At 41.2% G+C, this 14,704-nt stretch overlaps 1 protein-coding gene and 1 non-coding gene across 3 annotated transcripts; both read right to left on the minus strand.

Moving 5' to 3' along the window:
- Positions 1 to 4,671: 4,671 nt before the first annotated feature.
- Positions 4,672 to 9,933, minus strand: LOC132954148 (tubulin epsilon and delta complex protein 2). 2 transcript variants are annotated; one of them, XM_061026626.1, is made up of 9 exons: positions 9,754 to 9,933; positions 8,717 to 8,775; positions 7,875 to 8,364; positions 7,741 to 7,794; positions 7,577 to 7,655; positions 7,235 to 7,382; positions 6,496 to 6,591; positions 5,395 to 5,588; positions 4,672 to 5,288 (listed from the first exon to the last, which is right to left on the minus strand). In XM_061026626.1, the coding sequence occupies exons 1-9, from the start codon at positions 9,855 to 9,857 to the stop codon at positions 5,139 to 5,141; spliced, it is 1,374 nt and encodes a 457-aa protein (XP_060882609.1). In that variant the 5' UTR covers positions 9,858 to 9,933; the 3' UTR covers positions 4,672 to 5,138. The 2 variants fall into 2 exon arrangements, with proteins under 2 accessions (XP_060882609.1, XP_060882610.1); XM_061026627.1 differs by lacking the exon at positions 6,496 to 6,591 and having other exon boundaries at positions 9,754 to 9,914.
- trnat-agu (transfer RNA threonine (anticodon AGU)) lies at positions 9,463 to 9,536 on the minus strand. The gene has a single exon. It is a non-coding gene; the product is annotated as a tRNA-Thr (tRNA).
- Positions 9,934 to 14,704: the final 4,771 nt, after the last annotated feature.

Consider the following 14,704-nt stretch of genomic DNA (forward strand, 5'->3'; position numbering starts at 1 on the left):
CACAGATGCCAGTAAGATCCTGTTGGACTCAAGTTCCACTCTCCCATTGCGTAAAAAAAGCTCCCAACACATTGCTGCGGTGTCACAGGACGAGTGAATGACGCTGGCCGCTGACGCGGGTGAGCTGCTCTTTCAGATGGGTATCGGGTTGTCTTCTTTGGCCCACTTCTGGCCTCTTGGAGAGTCACCTGTCCTGGCAGGAGGAATGCTGTGACTGACGTGCCTAGTGACGCCAGCATTGACTCCAGCAGCAGCTCAGCATAGCGTGTTAGGTGTCTGTGCAGGCTTCCACTGTGACTTCTAGTGCATGTGTGACTGAGGACTGCAAGGGCCATGTATCTGTGCGTGTAAATATGCACGCAGTGCGCGGCACATATTTGTGCGTCTCCTTGGAAGTTGTTTTGACACAGGACACCTGCTGTCTGATGATAAAAGTGTGTGTGTGGCACTGGTGATCCCTCCTTGCCAATCCAAAATGGTCCAAACCTTACAGACTAAACAGATACATGGAATCCTGTCTATCTGTCCGTCCACTGATTTGTCAGCCCAGGTTCTCCCCGGTATGAACTGAGTCAAACTCTGTGATAAAGAATAGAGGGGATTTGGCGGTGGGAGGTGAAGTGACGGCTTCTTTAGCTAACCTCTGAGCTCCCAGTCCTGGGTATGTCTCTGCAACCAAGTTCCTCTCATAGTTTTCTCCATGGGCTTCAGAGAGGACACTGTTCAGAGGTGAACGAGCCTCCCTCTTTCTTTTTTCTTCTCTTCTTCTTGTGAACAGTCCAACAGGCAGTGGCCATCAGCAATAGCAAAAGACCCATAACCAGTAACACCACTGAAACCACTTTAGTCTGTGGCAGGTCGTTATAGGTGTAGGTCACCCCCGTTCCTGCTACACCTATCACCAGAGAGATGATTCCAAAAGGAAAGATGCAGCGGTACCAGGATTTCTCCATGCCTCCGGTGGCCTGGGACAGACGCTCAAGGGAGGAGAGCACATCAGGGACTTTTGCTCCACCAGCCTCCAAAGACTGAGCCTCCTGACCAGAGCTGGTCTGGGCCTGAGTTTGGCAAGTCAGGTGGCCCGTTGTACAGCCCATCCTTATGGTGTGGGCTGGTGAATCCTGAAACAAGGATGCAGTGTTCGCCTCTTGGATCCTCTTTGTAGTCAGCTCTAGCCTGGAAAAACAGGAAGATTTAGAGAAAGGCAAAAAAGAGAGAAAGGAGGTCTTGATGAGACTGGAGAAATAACAAGCGCAGGAAAGGCTGTGGCGTGAGGATGAAGGCTTTAAGTCAGCTCTGAAATCCACTCACACTTTCCCCTTCTCTGCCTTCCTCTCAGGCTGTATCTCTGTCGGCTGCCTGCGTGCTCTCTGGCAGCACATTGTACACTCTGCTCAGTGTAGTGGAGGGCGATATATAAGGGACCATTGGAAGGGGAGGAGCATGGAAGAAAAACAGGGAAGTCCAAGTGTTCTGATTGGTCTTCTTTTGGGTGACGTCAAACTTTGAAGCAGGGAGACTAGGGGAGTTGAGGAAGCTCAGGCAGGGGGAGGGGAGTAAACTGCTCTCTCTTTTCTTCTTCATCTCCCCATCACTGCCTCTCAATTGCAGTCTTTTTTTGTTTTCCTGCAGTAAAGGCCTCCCCTCAGGAATACAGAAGCCTATTGTAAATCAGAGGAGAAAGGGGAATCCCTCATCACTTTAGATTGGAAAGCTTTTCCTATTGTCATCACTCCAACATCACAGATGTGTCACCTCCTTGTGGCAATTATAAAGTAATGGTGTTTCTATTGCACTCCACCAATTCTTGCAGAGACATCAGAAGCAGCAAACCGAGATCCTGTCCACCTACACTCTCCCTCCATTTATATGCATGCAGGCACCTGAAAACACTGATTTGTAGGAGGATATCAGTTACGCAGTGCTCCTCAGTAAAAGTGTAAAATCCTGTAATGAGCATGCCCACACGTGATAGAAACACACTCACGAAAAACCAATGGCAGCCCCCACTCATTTCCCACCCACACACACACACACACACACACATACACACTGATGGTGTCCATCCTTTCTGAATGGAAGGCAGCCTAGTAGAAGTCAATCCCCCAGTATGCTGTTCTGTCTCATCCATGAAAAGAAAAATCAATTCGGACAGCTCTCTTCAACAAACTTCTAATCTCACTCCTCCACATCTGAAAAGCTATGTTGGGGGAGGCATAAATGTGTGTGCACTGCTAAATGTCTCTTTTTTATTTTTGGGCATTACAAGATCTACTATGGCAACACTTTAAGATTTTTTTTTTTGTAAGTGTAATTAAGGTTATACACAAGTCATTCTCACTATAGGTCTCATATTTTAGTTTGAATCTTTGCAGGCATAAAAACCATAGTCCATGACATGGTTTTGAAAATCCAAAGAGAGTAACTCCAGGTAGGAAGCAACCACTGAAATATAATTATGGGTTTACAAAGCTTGGCTATGCATTTGTAAAAACCTGAGCATGACTTCAGCTGAGCAACAGGTTTTCTTCTCATAATTAGATAAAAGGGTTCCTGCTCTTGCATGTCCACAAGGAGAACATTATCAGATTAAAAGACCCCTAATATTCTCTTGTAAAAGCCAAACAGGCCTCCTTCTCTACAGGACGACATGCTTTGCAGTTCAGTGGACTGTTTTTTTGCCTCAACGTACAAATTAAACCAGCGAGAGGACGACTTTAAAAGCTCTGATGTAGCTCATAGTGCTCAATGAACAGAGAAGTAAAAGAGGGAAAGTAAAGAATGTGCTTGTGATGGGGCCCAGGAGAAAAGAGATGTTCAAAAGCAATGGGCAATTGAAGCAGAGAAGTGGATTCTTGGGAGCTCTGTTTGGTTTCTGTGGATTTGCTCTTGGATTCCAACTTTACCGAGGACCAGGGCTACAAAAGGTAAAAAACAGAGAGGTTGGGAAAAATTGAACAAGTTGGAAGGAATTTGTAAGAAAAGAAATCACAATTCAACTGTGTGTGACACAAAGCAATGCTGACATGGGAAAGAAAATGAAGCCTTTCCATTAGAAATAAAATGTCCTCGACTCTTCCATTATGTGACATAAAGAGGCATGAGAAAAATGGGACAAAGGCGTGAGACCTGGTTAACCTGGGCAGGGCCAGGCCATGTTGGTGGGAGTGGAAGAGTTCTGCTAGTGACAGTCGGGCCAAGCTGCAGCTGATGTATGCAGGTCACAGGAAGGCTGAGTTGCGTAGGCACCGTCTCCTCCGGGACCTGTGTGTAGTGTTGACGTGATCTCAAGGATGCTTCCCTGCCTCATCCTCCCTTCACACACCCTAATCCAAGACCGTTTGGGAAAAGGAGCCTGCAGCTGACTGCTATAATCCTGGACAGATGACATTTTCTTGAATAGAGGGTATCTTGAGGCTATTTCTGATTTAACTCAGGAGTTTCTCCAGCCACAGATAACATTGTGAAGCTGAAATAGCCTTCTCCCTTTTATAAGCCATTTATTGCTCTCCGAAGGGAGACGGCTATTTCAAGCTTGAAGCACGCAGAGAGCCAGGCTCCCCTAGAGCATCGTCTCTGTGTGACTCAGCCGGCTTTGGGTGTGTGTCCCCATGTTTGTGTGTAGAAGAGGGTTTGGTGCAGGGCTCAAACACCCACGGCCTGCTGTGTGAACCCAGCGCCACCTGTCGCCCAGTCTGGCAGAGTGCGTGCCATCCACACGTCATCTGTGAGCAAAGGCCTTCGAGGCCTCGACTGCATCTCACATACACTTTCACATCACATGTGTGGCGCTCAAAACCCAGTTTACCAATTTTCTCACATCACAGAATTGGCCCCATAAATTCATCAATCATTCAGTGTTTGCCAGATGATTTAATCCCCAGAGAGAAAATCAGACACACCATATGGAGCATGCTGGGTGTGGAGGTTTTACTCATTTGCATCCTTTTTTCTTGCGCATTTTAATACATGATTATATCGATACACAGAAAACATGACACACTGAAAGCTGTAGGCCCATTTCATTGATAACCAGCACAATCACTCACACTGCGAGCTTTTCTGAAACTCTGATTTGCCAGACAGCGGGAAGAAACTGTTTCACATGAAGGATGAGTCTGTAGACACGGTGTACCTGCTGCTTTCAGTGAAAGGCGGTTTTAAAATAGGATGAAACGCCGCCTTTGTGCCATCAAGTCACTTACATTCACACCGGCATGCCAGCAGCCACGAAGAACACCGATTAGTAACCATTACTTGTTCATGTCGTATGATAAAGTTTTATTTCCTTATGTTAGTCAAGGTCACAGACTGAATGGAGCTGAGAATATATAGATTTGTTTTAATTGATTGACAGAAGTCAACTGCTAGTGTGTTCTGTGGTCACTTGTTCTGTGAGCTGAGTGCCACCTGCTGGTAAAGGCAGTGTTATATGAGCTCTGTGACCTCAGGTTCAGTTTTTCCATGACTCATTATTCAAGTAATGGGAACAATAACATTACTAAAAAACAAAAAAAATGTAATTTAAAGCAATAGATCACTGTTTATGGAAAGGCAGACTAGAACTCAAAATATTCAACCAGTGAAATCAGTTTAAACCATGTGATTTTACACAGATGTGTCAATAATGATTGATCATGTTCAGTGACAACACACGTCTCCATATTGAGTAAAATTTTGGGATTTTTTAATTCATAAAATTGCAGAGATTTTCAGAGTTACATGATTTTGACAGGACACAATAACAAAAATGTAACTGCATTTACCAGTCAGGAAAAATACAAGAAAGAAGAACTAATTTGTTCTCTATAAAAATGATTGTTTTTTCTTTTACTCATACAAGTAAATAAATGTTATCAGACACTAAATAAATAGTCACAGCTTTCTTCACAAATTCATCTTGGTTCAAGGATGGAAGTAAACGGAGTAACCACTTTATTAAATACACACGCTCAGTCTAAAGCATTACAATACATACGTCTCTTAAAATGTATAAGATTCTAGTTTTCTCAAAGGTTTCAGACGGCGATGGTTCTGCTGGTGTTGCACTGGACAGCATTTTATTGAGAGGTGTTTTCGAATAAGTTATTTCTATATTTGTGTAAACAGAGGCATACAAAGTGCCATATCCGCTGTGCTCAGTCAGACTCAGTGTCCAGGACTATGGCAGGGAAACGTTCCCCTCCCTCCCCCAGCAGGGAGTACATGTCTCTCAGCACACTCATGTTGGGATACCCAGGCCCAGGTATTGTAGATGAAAGCTGTGGCGACAAAGCCTCCAACAGAGCCTGTCACACAGAAGGAGAGACTGTTAGAACATTGTGCTTTGGTAGTTATTGACAGAACATAGATATTTGACAAACAGTTATTTGTCAGATAGCACACATCCCCTACCTGCTCGAAGTGAATCTCTTGTTGCAGCTGTGCCACCCTGATCCTCAGCTCCTCCACCTCTCTGAGCTCTGCCTCTGATGTGTACGTTATGGTGAGGGGCAGGTGTGCAATTATCCCATCTCCCCACACACCATTTGCCCCAGTGGGGCAAAGACAGCCTCCCTCTGGCCTCCATCGATCCCATGCTTCCCACTCTAATGGAAAATGTGTTTATTTTTAGAGCGTGAGCGTGAGCAACCGTACCCTAAAACGTTTTCCTGCTCTGCCGCCTCAGCTTTAAATAGATAGGCCCTTGCCTAGCCACGTCAGGATAGACAGCTTTAAAACCCCACTGTCACAGGGATATGTCGAGGCCAAGGAAAGTACTGATCTGGCACTGAGGTTTCACTGCAGCTCTGTTTTCATTTTCCATGCGCTGAGATGGAGAGTCTGCATTAGCTCGTTAGCACGCTACATTCATCACAATCATTTAAAAAATGCTGTTCAGGTGCAATAAACAATTAATCCCCTACTGGAAAACAAATTGTCTGAAATAAAACATTTCTGGAGCTGTGGATGTGAGATGATTGATCGGATGTAATAGGGTCACAAAAACAAATATGTGACTAAGCATGGAGTGAGACATTTCTGGAATCTTTTCTCCTGCACTGGCTTTAGCAACATACTTGTGCTGCACTGGAGCTCACACCCGTAAACATAAACAAAACTGTCTCCCTGAAGGTGAGACGGTCATACGAGTGGTGTGAATGGAAAGTCTCTGGGCATTTAGTTTCATTATAATTGTCCCGTGTAGGCAATGGAAATTATACCATGTTACATACTGTACTGTGGGTACTAAGTGAGTGATACCTTGACACCCAGACATCCTAATTCAAACAGGGCTGAGTAATCAGTCAAAAATGGGCTCAGGATTTCTAACACAATATCATTTCTACTATACAGGTCGGTGCCAGGGAAGAAACCATCTTCACAATGTTATAATGTAATATTTGAAGCTTATGCCAAATTCATGTCAGTAAATGTTTTTTTTTATTGGATTAGAAGGGAATCAATTGTTTGAAAAGGTAAGTTATGTCATAGGAAAGCTGAGTCATTTCCTACCTGATTTGGTTCGGTCTGCACAGCGCTCGAACTCTGCTGCGTTCATAAGCAACCTTTTATGTGTCAGACAGGAGTCATACTTGTTTTTCTTACCCCCTGTATTGAAACAGACAAAGTCACAGAATTTTAAAGACATTTTTTTCAGGCGATGGTTACTATTGCACATTTCGGCATCTTGAGCGAGATGGGCATAGGAAAAGTCTATACACTTATAAGAATTCAAAATAGCTCTTAAAAAATCACTTCCTGCCAACTCCCTGTGCAGCTTCCTTCTAACTTATCATTTTCTCACCCACACACTGGTGTCATCAATCTCCTTCTTTTCTCCTCATTCCTCCAGTCCTTACTAGGGCTCTCGCAGTAACCGCAGAAATTAATTACAGCGATATTAACAAGCCAACTGCGCAGCATGGGGGCAACCGTCACAGCCTCACATGAAGTCACCTCACCCCACCTCTTGTTCAGACGGAAACAATGGAAACTGCTACGGTACCCAAACCGAATGTAACTTCGTCCCCCTACAGGAACATTTGGGCTTTAAGCCAAATGAAAATGTTGACAACTGAAAACAAATCTGCTGAATAAATTAAAAAAGGAGTGGTGTGATAATACTGCGTACATCCCCCTGCAGTGATTCAGCCACACTGAATCACTGCAGGGGGAATTCCTTCACCGCAACAGTCCTCGTCCTTATTTTGTGTGTTGGCTTATGATACTGTGTCCTGTTTTTTTTTTTTACCCGGCTTTATGGCTGCTGCTTCAGGGGTCTGCTTTGCCAGAAGCTCCTTCATCCGGCAGCGCTGAGTGAGGTCGAGCCCTTTGTGAGTCAGCCTGTCGACCAGGGTCCTGGTCTGATCCGGGCAGCTGTGCGGCCAGTCGTTGGGGAACTAAAGAGGTGTCAGAGATACAGAGTCAAGGACAACACCCTGGGTATAAAAACTGGAAAAAATGAAAGTGTAACAATTCAAATGTTGTCATAGTTGTGAAATAAGTAGAAAGCTTTTTCCAAACTTCACATTACACAACGTGGAAAACATTTCTGAGGCTTTTCAAGGGGCTTCTCTAGGAAAAGGAAAGATACCGTAGCTCTCATTCTTTCCATGAAATGACTCCGCCCAGGCACAGGTTTCCTTTGTATCGCCACAACTCTGTCCCACAACCTAAAGACAATGTAGAGAAGGAAACTTCAGTGTCCAATCAGAGGATCTAGAATCAGTTGCAGTATTAACAGACTCATTAATTCACCTATTCTGCTTGCTCTTTAGGGATTTCCATTTAGCAGTTTGATCAGGAGCTATCCTACATTGAAGGCAAAAAAATATATTATAACAGTCCAGAAAACAAACATGCAAAGAATGTTTTTCTTCGTATAGTCATACCCGGTCTGTGGTGGCGTGCTGGGAGCTACAGACGCCGCTGTATGTGAAAAAGCCACTGTGTTACTTGAAGAAGGTGTGGAGATTGTTTCGTTGCCACTCAGCTCACTTTTAGTAGTCTTGTTTTTAGAGTGGAGGGTCGAGGTGTATATTTGACCCTGACAAAGAGAGCCAGACTTTGAGATGGCCTGCTGTGATTTTCTTGCTGCCTTGCTTGAGGATACTGACGCACCAGGCTTTTTGTGCTCTTTTCTGTCAAGACTGGCAGATTTAGAGGTTGATCTGAAAGTGGTCTGATTTCCCTTAGAAGCTGCAGCTGTCTGCTTCCCCTCTTTGACCGTGACAACGTAAGTGGCTTGTTCCTTTGGCTGTGCAGGGAGTTTGTTTCTGTCAGAGTCTTTTTTTGAAGGTCCTGTTCCAGTGCGGACCTGAAGGGCTTTCTCCAGGGCCCGCTCAAGCAACTCTATGTCTTCTTTCTCCCCTGGTGAGGTATCTGTGTCGGAAGATAGCAGCGCAAACATGTTGATCCAGCTCTGTTATTTCACTATACAGCCTTTTGTGAACTTTGAAAGCTCCTTTAGAAATGTCACCTCCTTTACAAGAGAGCTCAGGCCAAAGTTGAGCACAGAGTATTTAACAGGAAGGCATTGAAGAAAGAAAACTCTGAGAAACAGTACTATTAATAAATACATCAAATAGAAAAGTGTACCATCATAACATTGTACAAAAACTTTTGAGGCTCTCTTCTTCACTACATTAGCCATACATTCTTTATTATTGATGTTATATGAAATTAATTTTTTATAATAACCTGTAGTTTTTGTTTGTTATTTTGTTTTTATTACCTGAGACAGCATCTTCTGCACTGTCTGACTCCTCAGAGTCCGACTTTGGTTGTGGTATTCTGGGGAAAAGACTTTGAGTAACTACACACATAAATGAACCAAGAGGACATAGACGACATTAATATGATTTTAAAAGTTGCATGACCTGTGTGAGATATTGATTTGAAACGAAAAAATGCAGTGATTGAGATACATTTCAATTCTTTTAAAATATTCTTTCTCCAAATTCAGTCAATGTTATTATCAAGCATCAGTTTCGTTTCTCAGTTTGAACATAAATTGTGCTTTTTAAGGCGGATATTTTATTAGTTATATGGGTAACATAGTCTCATGCTATTTGTTTTTTTTACTTAAACAGGTCAAATATATAGATAGTCATTTTTGTACAGGTCCTGCAACTTTGGGAACTGAATCAAAGTGCCCAGACATGAGTTACATCAAAAAGTTAAATAAAAAAATTTAAAAAAGCTATTTTCAGTGTGCTCTGGTAGATATTCAGTAATGGTTACAGAAATTACCCTACACAAGTTTTTGTGCAAAACTCCACTGCTACTTCTGGAAACATGTCAGCCAACATTGCTGAAGTATAAAAGCATGAAGAAGAAGATAGCAGCTGCTGATATCTTCTTCTTCATGCTTGTTGACAACAAGCAATATAGTGCCAGCATACTATAAGTGTTATACATCTTGAGATTTACATACTGAGGAATGGCTGTGTGAGGATATGCAGCTTCTCAAGGCCCAAAAGGCACTGCTGGGATTCGAACCCAGGATCTCCTGTTTACTAGACAGGCGCTTTAACCAACTAAGCCACAGCGCCAGATGATTGCCCTGCCCCCCACATATTCAACTTATTCAACAACCACCAGACTAAAATGCAAGTTTACAAGTAGTTTTTAGCAATTGGTACGGTATAACAATGTCCTCCATTATGTACGCGTGGAGATGAGATAAAATGACTATTCTATAAAAAACGAGAAACTGTTGACCTAATTAAATCACGAACTATTCTCAAACTCATGCACAACAGTACTTACAAAGTCCTTAATAACTCTCTGTAGAGTTGAATGTTGCTGTTGATCTTGGCTTGTTCAGCTTTGCAGGACTTGACAGCTTGCTCCACCACAGACAGAAATGACATGCTGAAAGTGTGTGTGTGTGTGTGTGTGTGTGTGTGTGTGTGTGTGTGTGTGTGTGTGTGTGTGTGTGTGTGTGTGTGTGTGTGTGTGTGTGTGTGTGTGTGTGTGTGTGTGTGTGTGCCCTGCCACGAATGCTCACAAGGATTAACAAGCTACGGTTATTTTAAAACACTTTGTTGACATTAACACTATTTAAAAAGCCGGTTGAGTGAGACACAGAGTTGAGCAGTGTCTCGTTTACAGTCATCGCATGTTTCCATTAAAACTACTCGTTGAGGCTACGAGCTTTAACTTCTGCTGTGGTTCTTCTCCCCCGCGAAATCGAAATGAACGGATGCGGAAGTCACATTTTCCCTGTCTGACAGAATAAAACAATGTCCCTGTGGAGCAAAGTCAATTTATCTACGAATTAAGCATTGTCTAGACAAACAGCAAGCATTTGTCAACACAGATATTTGTGTATTTGTTCAGTAAATTAGCTTAACACAATTGAAAACTTTCTAAGTATCTTCACAGCAACGTTCTCATTTCTCGCGAGAATTGCCATTGTTACCAAGGAAGCTGCTCCCTCATGTTGCCACAACATGAGAAAAGTCCTCATTCTATTATAAATGTTATAGAAAATAATCGAATACAAATTCTAACAAAATATAATTTTTTTTAAAAGACAGCATCTTTATTTTCTGTACGTGTTTTTTAATGAAAGCCAGTGAAATGTTTTAAAGTGTAGCCTATGTTAGGCTGTGACTCTCTGTGTTATTAGCCTAGGCTATTTATATTTGGCCTACCCGAATTGAGAATTATGATTAAGTAGGAATCACTCTTAAGATTCTGTTTCTCGCTTTAATTATGTACTCCTTATACACTTGAGACTTAATTTGGTCAAAAATGTGGACTATATCAGCTAAAGAAAATAACTCTTAAGACCAGTAATTTAATAGCCTATTGATTTGTTGCTTTATGTAATGTTAACTAGGAGGCTATCAAATCACAAAGAATTTATTTCCTCTGCCTACAGAGATCTTTTGGGCCTTAACATTGACTTATATTGCAAGTAGCCGTAGAAGTTGTAGGTGTAACAGGCCTACATCAAAATTGACCAACCCTACGTTAATGAATATTACTTGTATCACCATTTCTGTAGACTATTGTATTTGTTTGTTGTGCCATTTGGCTTGGCATCACATCAGATAGGAAGAGACAAAGAAGTCACATTTTCTTAAGCAATGTTGACATCAACGCAATAATAATTTAGCTATAACTCAAGAAACACACATAGGAGTAGCATTACGAAAGATCAGTTTTTTCAAACGCCATTTCCTCAGGTAAGTAGCCTATATTATGACCTGTCAGCAAACTTTGACTCGCAGCAAGAGAAGCACATGTGAAAGTAACAACATAAAACAGTCCAGGAATCACTGCATTGCATTGCAGAAATGTATTGTAATATTTGATCCAGATATGTTTTACAGAACAAAATATATTTATGAAAGAGATTTTTCACCTTTTTAATCAAAGATTTTTTCTTCGAGCAGAATAAATGTTCACTTTTATTCCTTGGCCTGAAGTTATAAAACATCATTTCCAGGTGCAAACATTCAGAGTGTTCTTGTGGAATTTCTCTCCGGCTGCATTTCTTATGAGACTAGTGTGAGTGCTATTTATGCAGCATTTGAAAACAGATAAAGCCATAAACAAACTGAAAACACATAAGGGCACCTTCAGCCGCTCAGAATGACAAACAAAACAAAAATGCAAGAAAATGAAGTGAAAATATTTACTGAGTATTGTTGTCAAAGTCAATTTTCTTTTGCAAAGTTCTTATCTCGAACTGAACATTTGGTATCACGAAAGAGGACATTTTCCAGTCCTTTCTCCATCTGCCAAAGTCCCCCTCCTCTATTATTGAACTGCATTAGTGGCAAAGAAGCATTTCCCAAAGCTGTTTAAAGTAATGGCAACAGATTGCTGGCACTACTGGAGATAAGTGAATCATCATGTTAGCTCATCTTTCCCTCCACCAGCCTCCTGTGGCTCAGCCGCAGAGCGAGGGGGGGTACTCTGCTGCCCCGCTAACCGGGCATCTGACACTGTCGCCGCCTGCCAGATTATAATATGAGGCTCTGACAATCACACAGACACACACAATTCTCTCTCCTATATGCATACACAGATGGACAAACCAGTCGCACACAAAGAACATACAGGCAGGTTGACACATACTGTGCATCCTACAAATGACCACTAATGGCAAAATCTGCTCATTTCAAAAACAACCATCTCATAGATGTTTCATAAACAGCATGCATGAATCATTTGTAACAAAAACAAATGCATATTCATAACATGATCTGTTATCATCAGAGTAATCCAAAACAAGGTAACAAGAAAAACATTTTTCATTTCAACAAAATAGGAAAGAATCTGTTTGTGATTGTGTGTGGGGGCTGTTTCAGGACAAACCAATCCGGAGACACTTTTTGAAATGACGCAGTTAACTCTGTGCAGATTGTGGGCTGTCGATTTGTTGTAAATGAAATGCTAAACACCTCCATTTATCTCCACGCGTCCCTTGGATGTACAATTCAGTCCCTTAATGATAAAAAAAACATCATCATGATTTCACCTGATTTAAAAGCAATGGAAAAATACAAGACCTCAGGTGCAAGCCTTGTGTTAACAGATGTGTTTACTAAAGTTTCAACAAGCAACAGAGTTGTCTGTTAGAGCATCAGATTTATTGATGTTGTGCTCAGGTCGCTCTGTGGAAAGGGGATTAGTAAGGACACACTGACCTGGGTCACTTTATACCAACACTCAGCGAAAAAAAAAGACCAAGTCGACCAACAGTGTTGCAATAATCACGATCATTACAGAGAGAATTGCATGACGTTTCTTATGTGCTTATATAAGAACAAAAGCTTTTAGTGAGATCTTCGAGATCAGCAGATGGTAGATTTTTTGAAAAGTAAGATAATCAGGAATTAAGAACACTTGAGTGTCTGAGATAAATCTGATGTTAATAAATTTAAAAATACAGTCACTGACAACAATGATTGATCAGTGTAGTAAAGATCACTATTTGTTCACTATTTTGTTTCCTTTCACTTCCTCTCTTTTCCTACTGCACCTCCTGGTTTCTCACTCTCTCCTCTCCCCCTTGATTGGTTGTTGTTTGCACTCTGTCACAAATTAATTAGATTGAATTCACCTGCCTACTCCTTATTGAAGACTGCACTCCCTTGCACTTTTGTTTTCATCCTCAAATGGGGTGGCAGTTTAGCAAGGTGGTTTTCACTCCTATTTTAGTTACTATCTAGTCCATTTTAATTTGTCCTAAGCACTTTATTTATCTTTATTTCCTTTCAGAAAGTAATGTAATTCGACTTGTTTATTGTACTAATAGTGTTTTATTTTGTCTTACAGCATGGATGTTCAATCCCATGTGTGTCTTATGTTACTGTTATGATTCACCTAACTTGAAAGGAAATAAACCTGTTACATAAAAATGAAGTCTTGTTGGATTCCTGCATCCTGACCCGATGCCCCATGGTGATAGCACCTCAAATTTGGACCCTTCTTAACAATCAGTTTCCAAGGCACAATCAAGTTATCAGACATTTTACATGATTTGTTATTATTTTTACTTTATTATATTTGTGTATTATAATATTGTATTTAGTATACGAGAACAACAAATCACCAGCAGAATTATTTTACAATGCCATGTGGGGTTATGCAAGGGGTTCTAGTCTCCACTCGAAAGGATTTTAGCAATATGAGTACATTTTAAGATCTCTGTTTAGTTTTTATTAGCAAATCTTTATTTGGGTATATTTTGTGTTACTGTTATAAGGTCGTGAATGGTAAGACACCTCAGTGATACTGCAGATGACTTCCTGTATTTGTGAAGAACTCTGAGCTTGCTCTTATAATCAAGTGTTGTTGTTACCTTTTAACCCTTTGGCTCCAACATGCAGCAAACAGCCCTTGCCCTAACTTAAGTTAAATGCACATCGCTGCATTTCAGCACCACACTGTCTATACTTAATCAATATGTGTGATGACAAGGTTATGGTGCATGGTTATATCTAGGTAATTATATGGCAATAATATACATTTGTAAGATCATTAAAAATAGTAGTATAAAAAGTTGTATTGGTAATAGTAGTGGCAGCATGAGTGGAACAAGAGTTGCAATTGTAAACCAATTTTGTTGTTGACAACTACCACTTGACCAATGTGCCTCTACTCAGCATTTATAGAGAAGCGTCTTACTGCCCGTGCATTCAATTGATATAGAATTGTCGGAAAAAATAGTTACCGACTGGGAAAAAAGACAGAACAACATGGTAGGCTACCCGAACTTCCCGAAGTAAAAAATAATTGTAAAAAATCGTGTTTTTCGCACAAGTTAATAGGTGTATGTCGTGCACAAAAGATAGATGCTTACTTGTTCGCACAAGATAATAACTACAAGATAGTAATGTTTTGCACACAAGATAATTGGGCTATCTTGTTCAAGTTATTTTGTTGTGCGCTCAAGTTATCATCTCACCTTTTTTTAACCTTTTTGAACTTCAGGGTGTCCATAGGATATTTGGGTGAATGACTGCATATGTTACTGCTGATGATTGAGAGACACTTCTAATTAGACTAGCCTAAAATGTGCCTGAGCACAAACATTAGGTGGAGCATTGTCATGTTGGAGAAAATATTTAACAACACGCTTGACAAACTTTATGATTTTTTGTCCTACTGAATCTGTGAAGCAGAGCAAGAAGTAGCGTGTGGGATTTTTTTTTCTTTCGATCTAATTCGACTAAACCTTAAAAACTCGTGAGCACAA

This window comes from Labrus mixtus, chromosome 20 (assembly GCF_963584025.1).
Source record: "Labrus mixtus chromosome 20, fLabMix1.1, whole genome shotgun sequence".
NCBI lineage: Eukaryota > Metazoa > Chordata > Actinopteri > Labriformes > Labridae > Labrus > Labrus mixtus.

Excerpts from the sequence above, each read along its gene's own strand:
- LOC132954148 (XM_061026626.1), bottom strand. The coding sequence starts at position 9,857 with ATGTCATTTCTGTCTGTGGTGGAGCAAGCTGTCAAGTCCTGCAAAGCT. Across the intron at positions 8,365-8,716 it reads TGCAGAAGATGCTGTCTCAG|ATACCTCACCAGGGGAGAAA; the intron begins GTAATAAAAACA and ends CTTCCGACACAG. Across the intron at positions 6,592-7,234 it reads AGCAGCAGCCATAAAGCCGG|GGGGTAAGAAAAACAAGTAT; the intron begins GTAAAAAAAAAA and ends GTTTCAATACAG.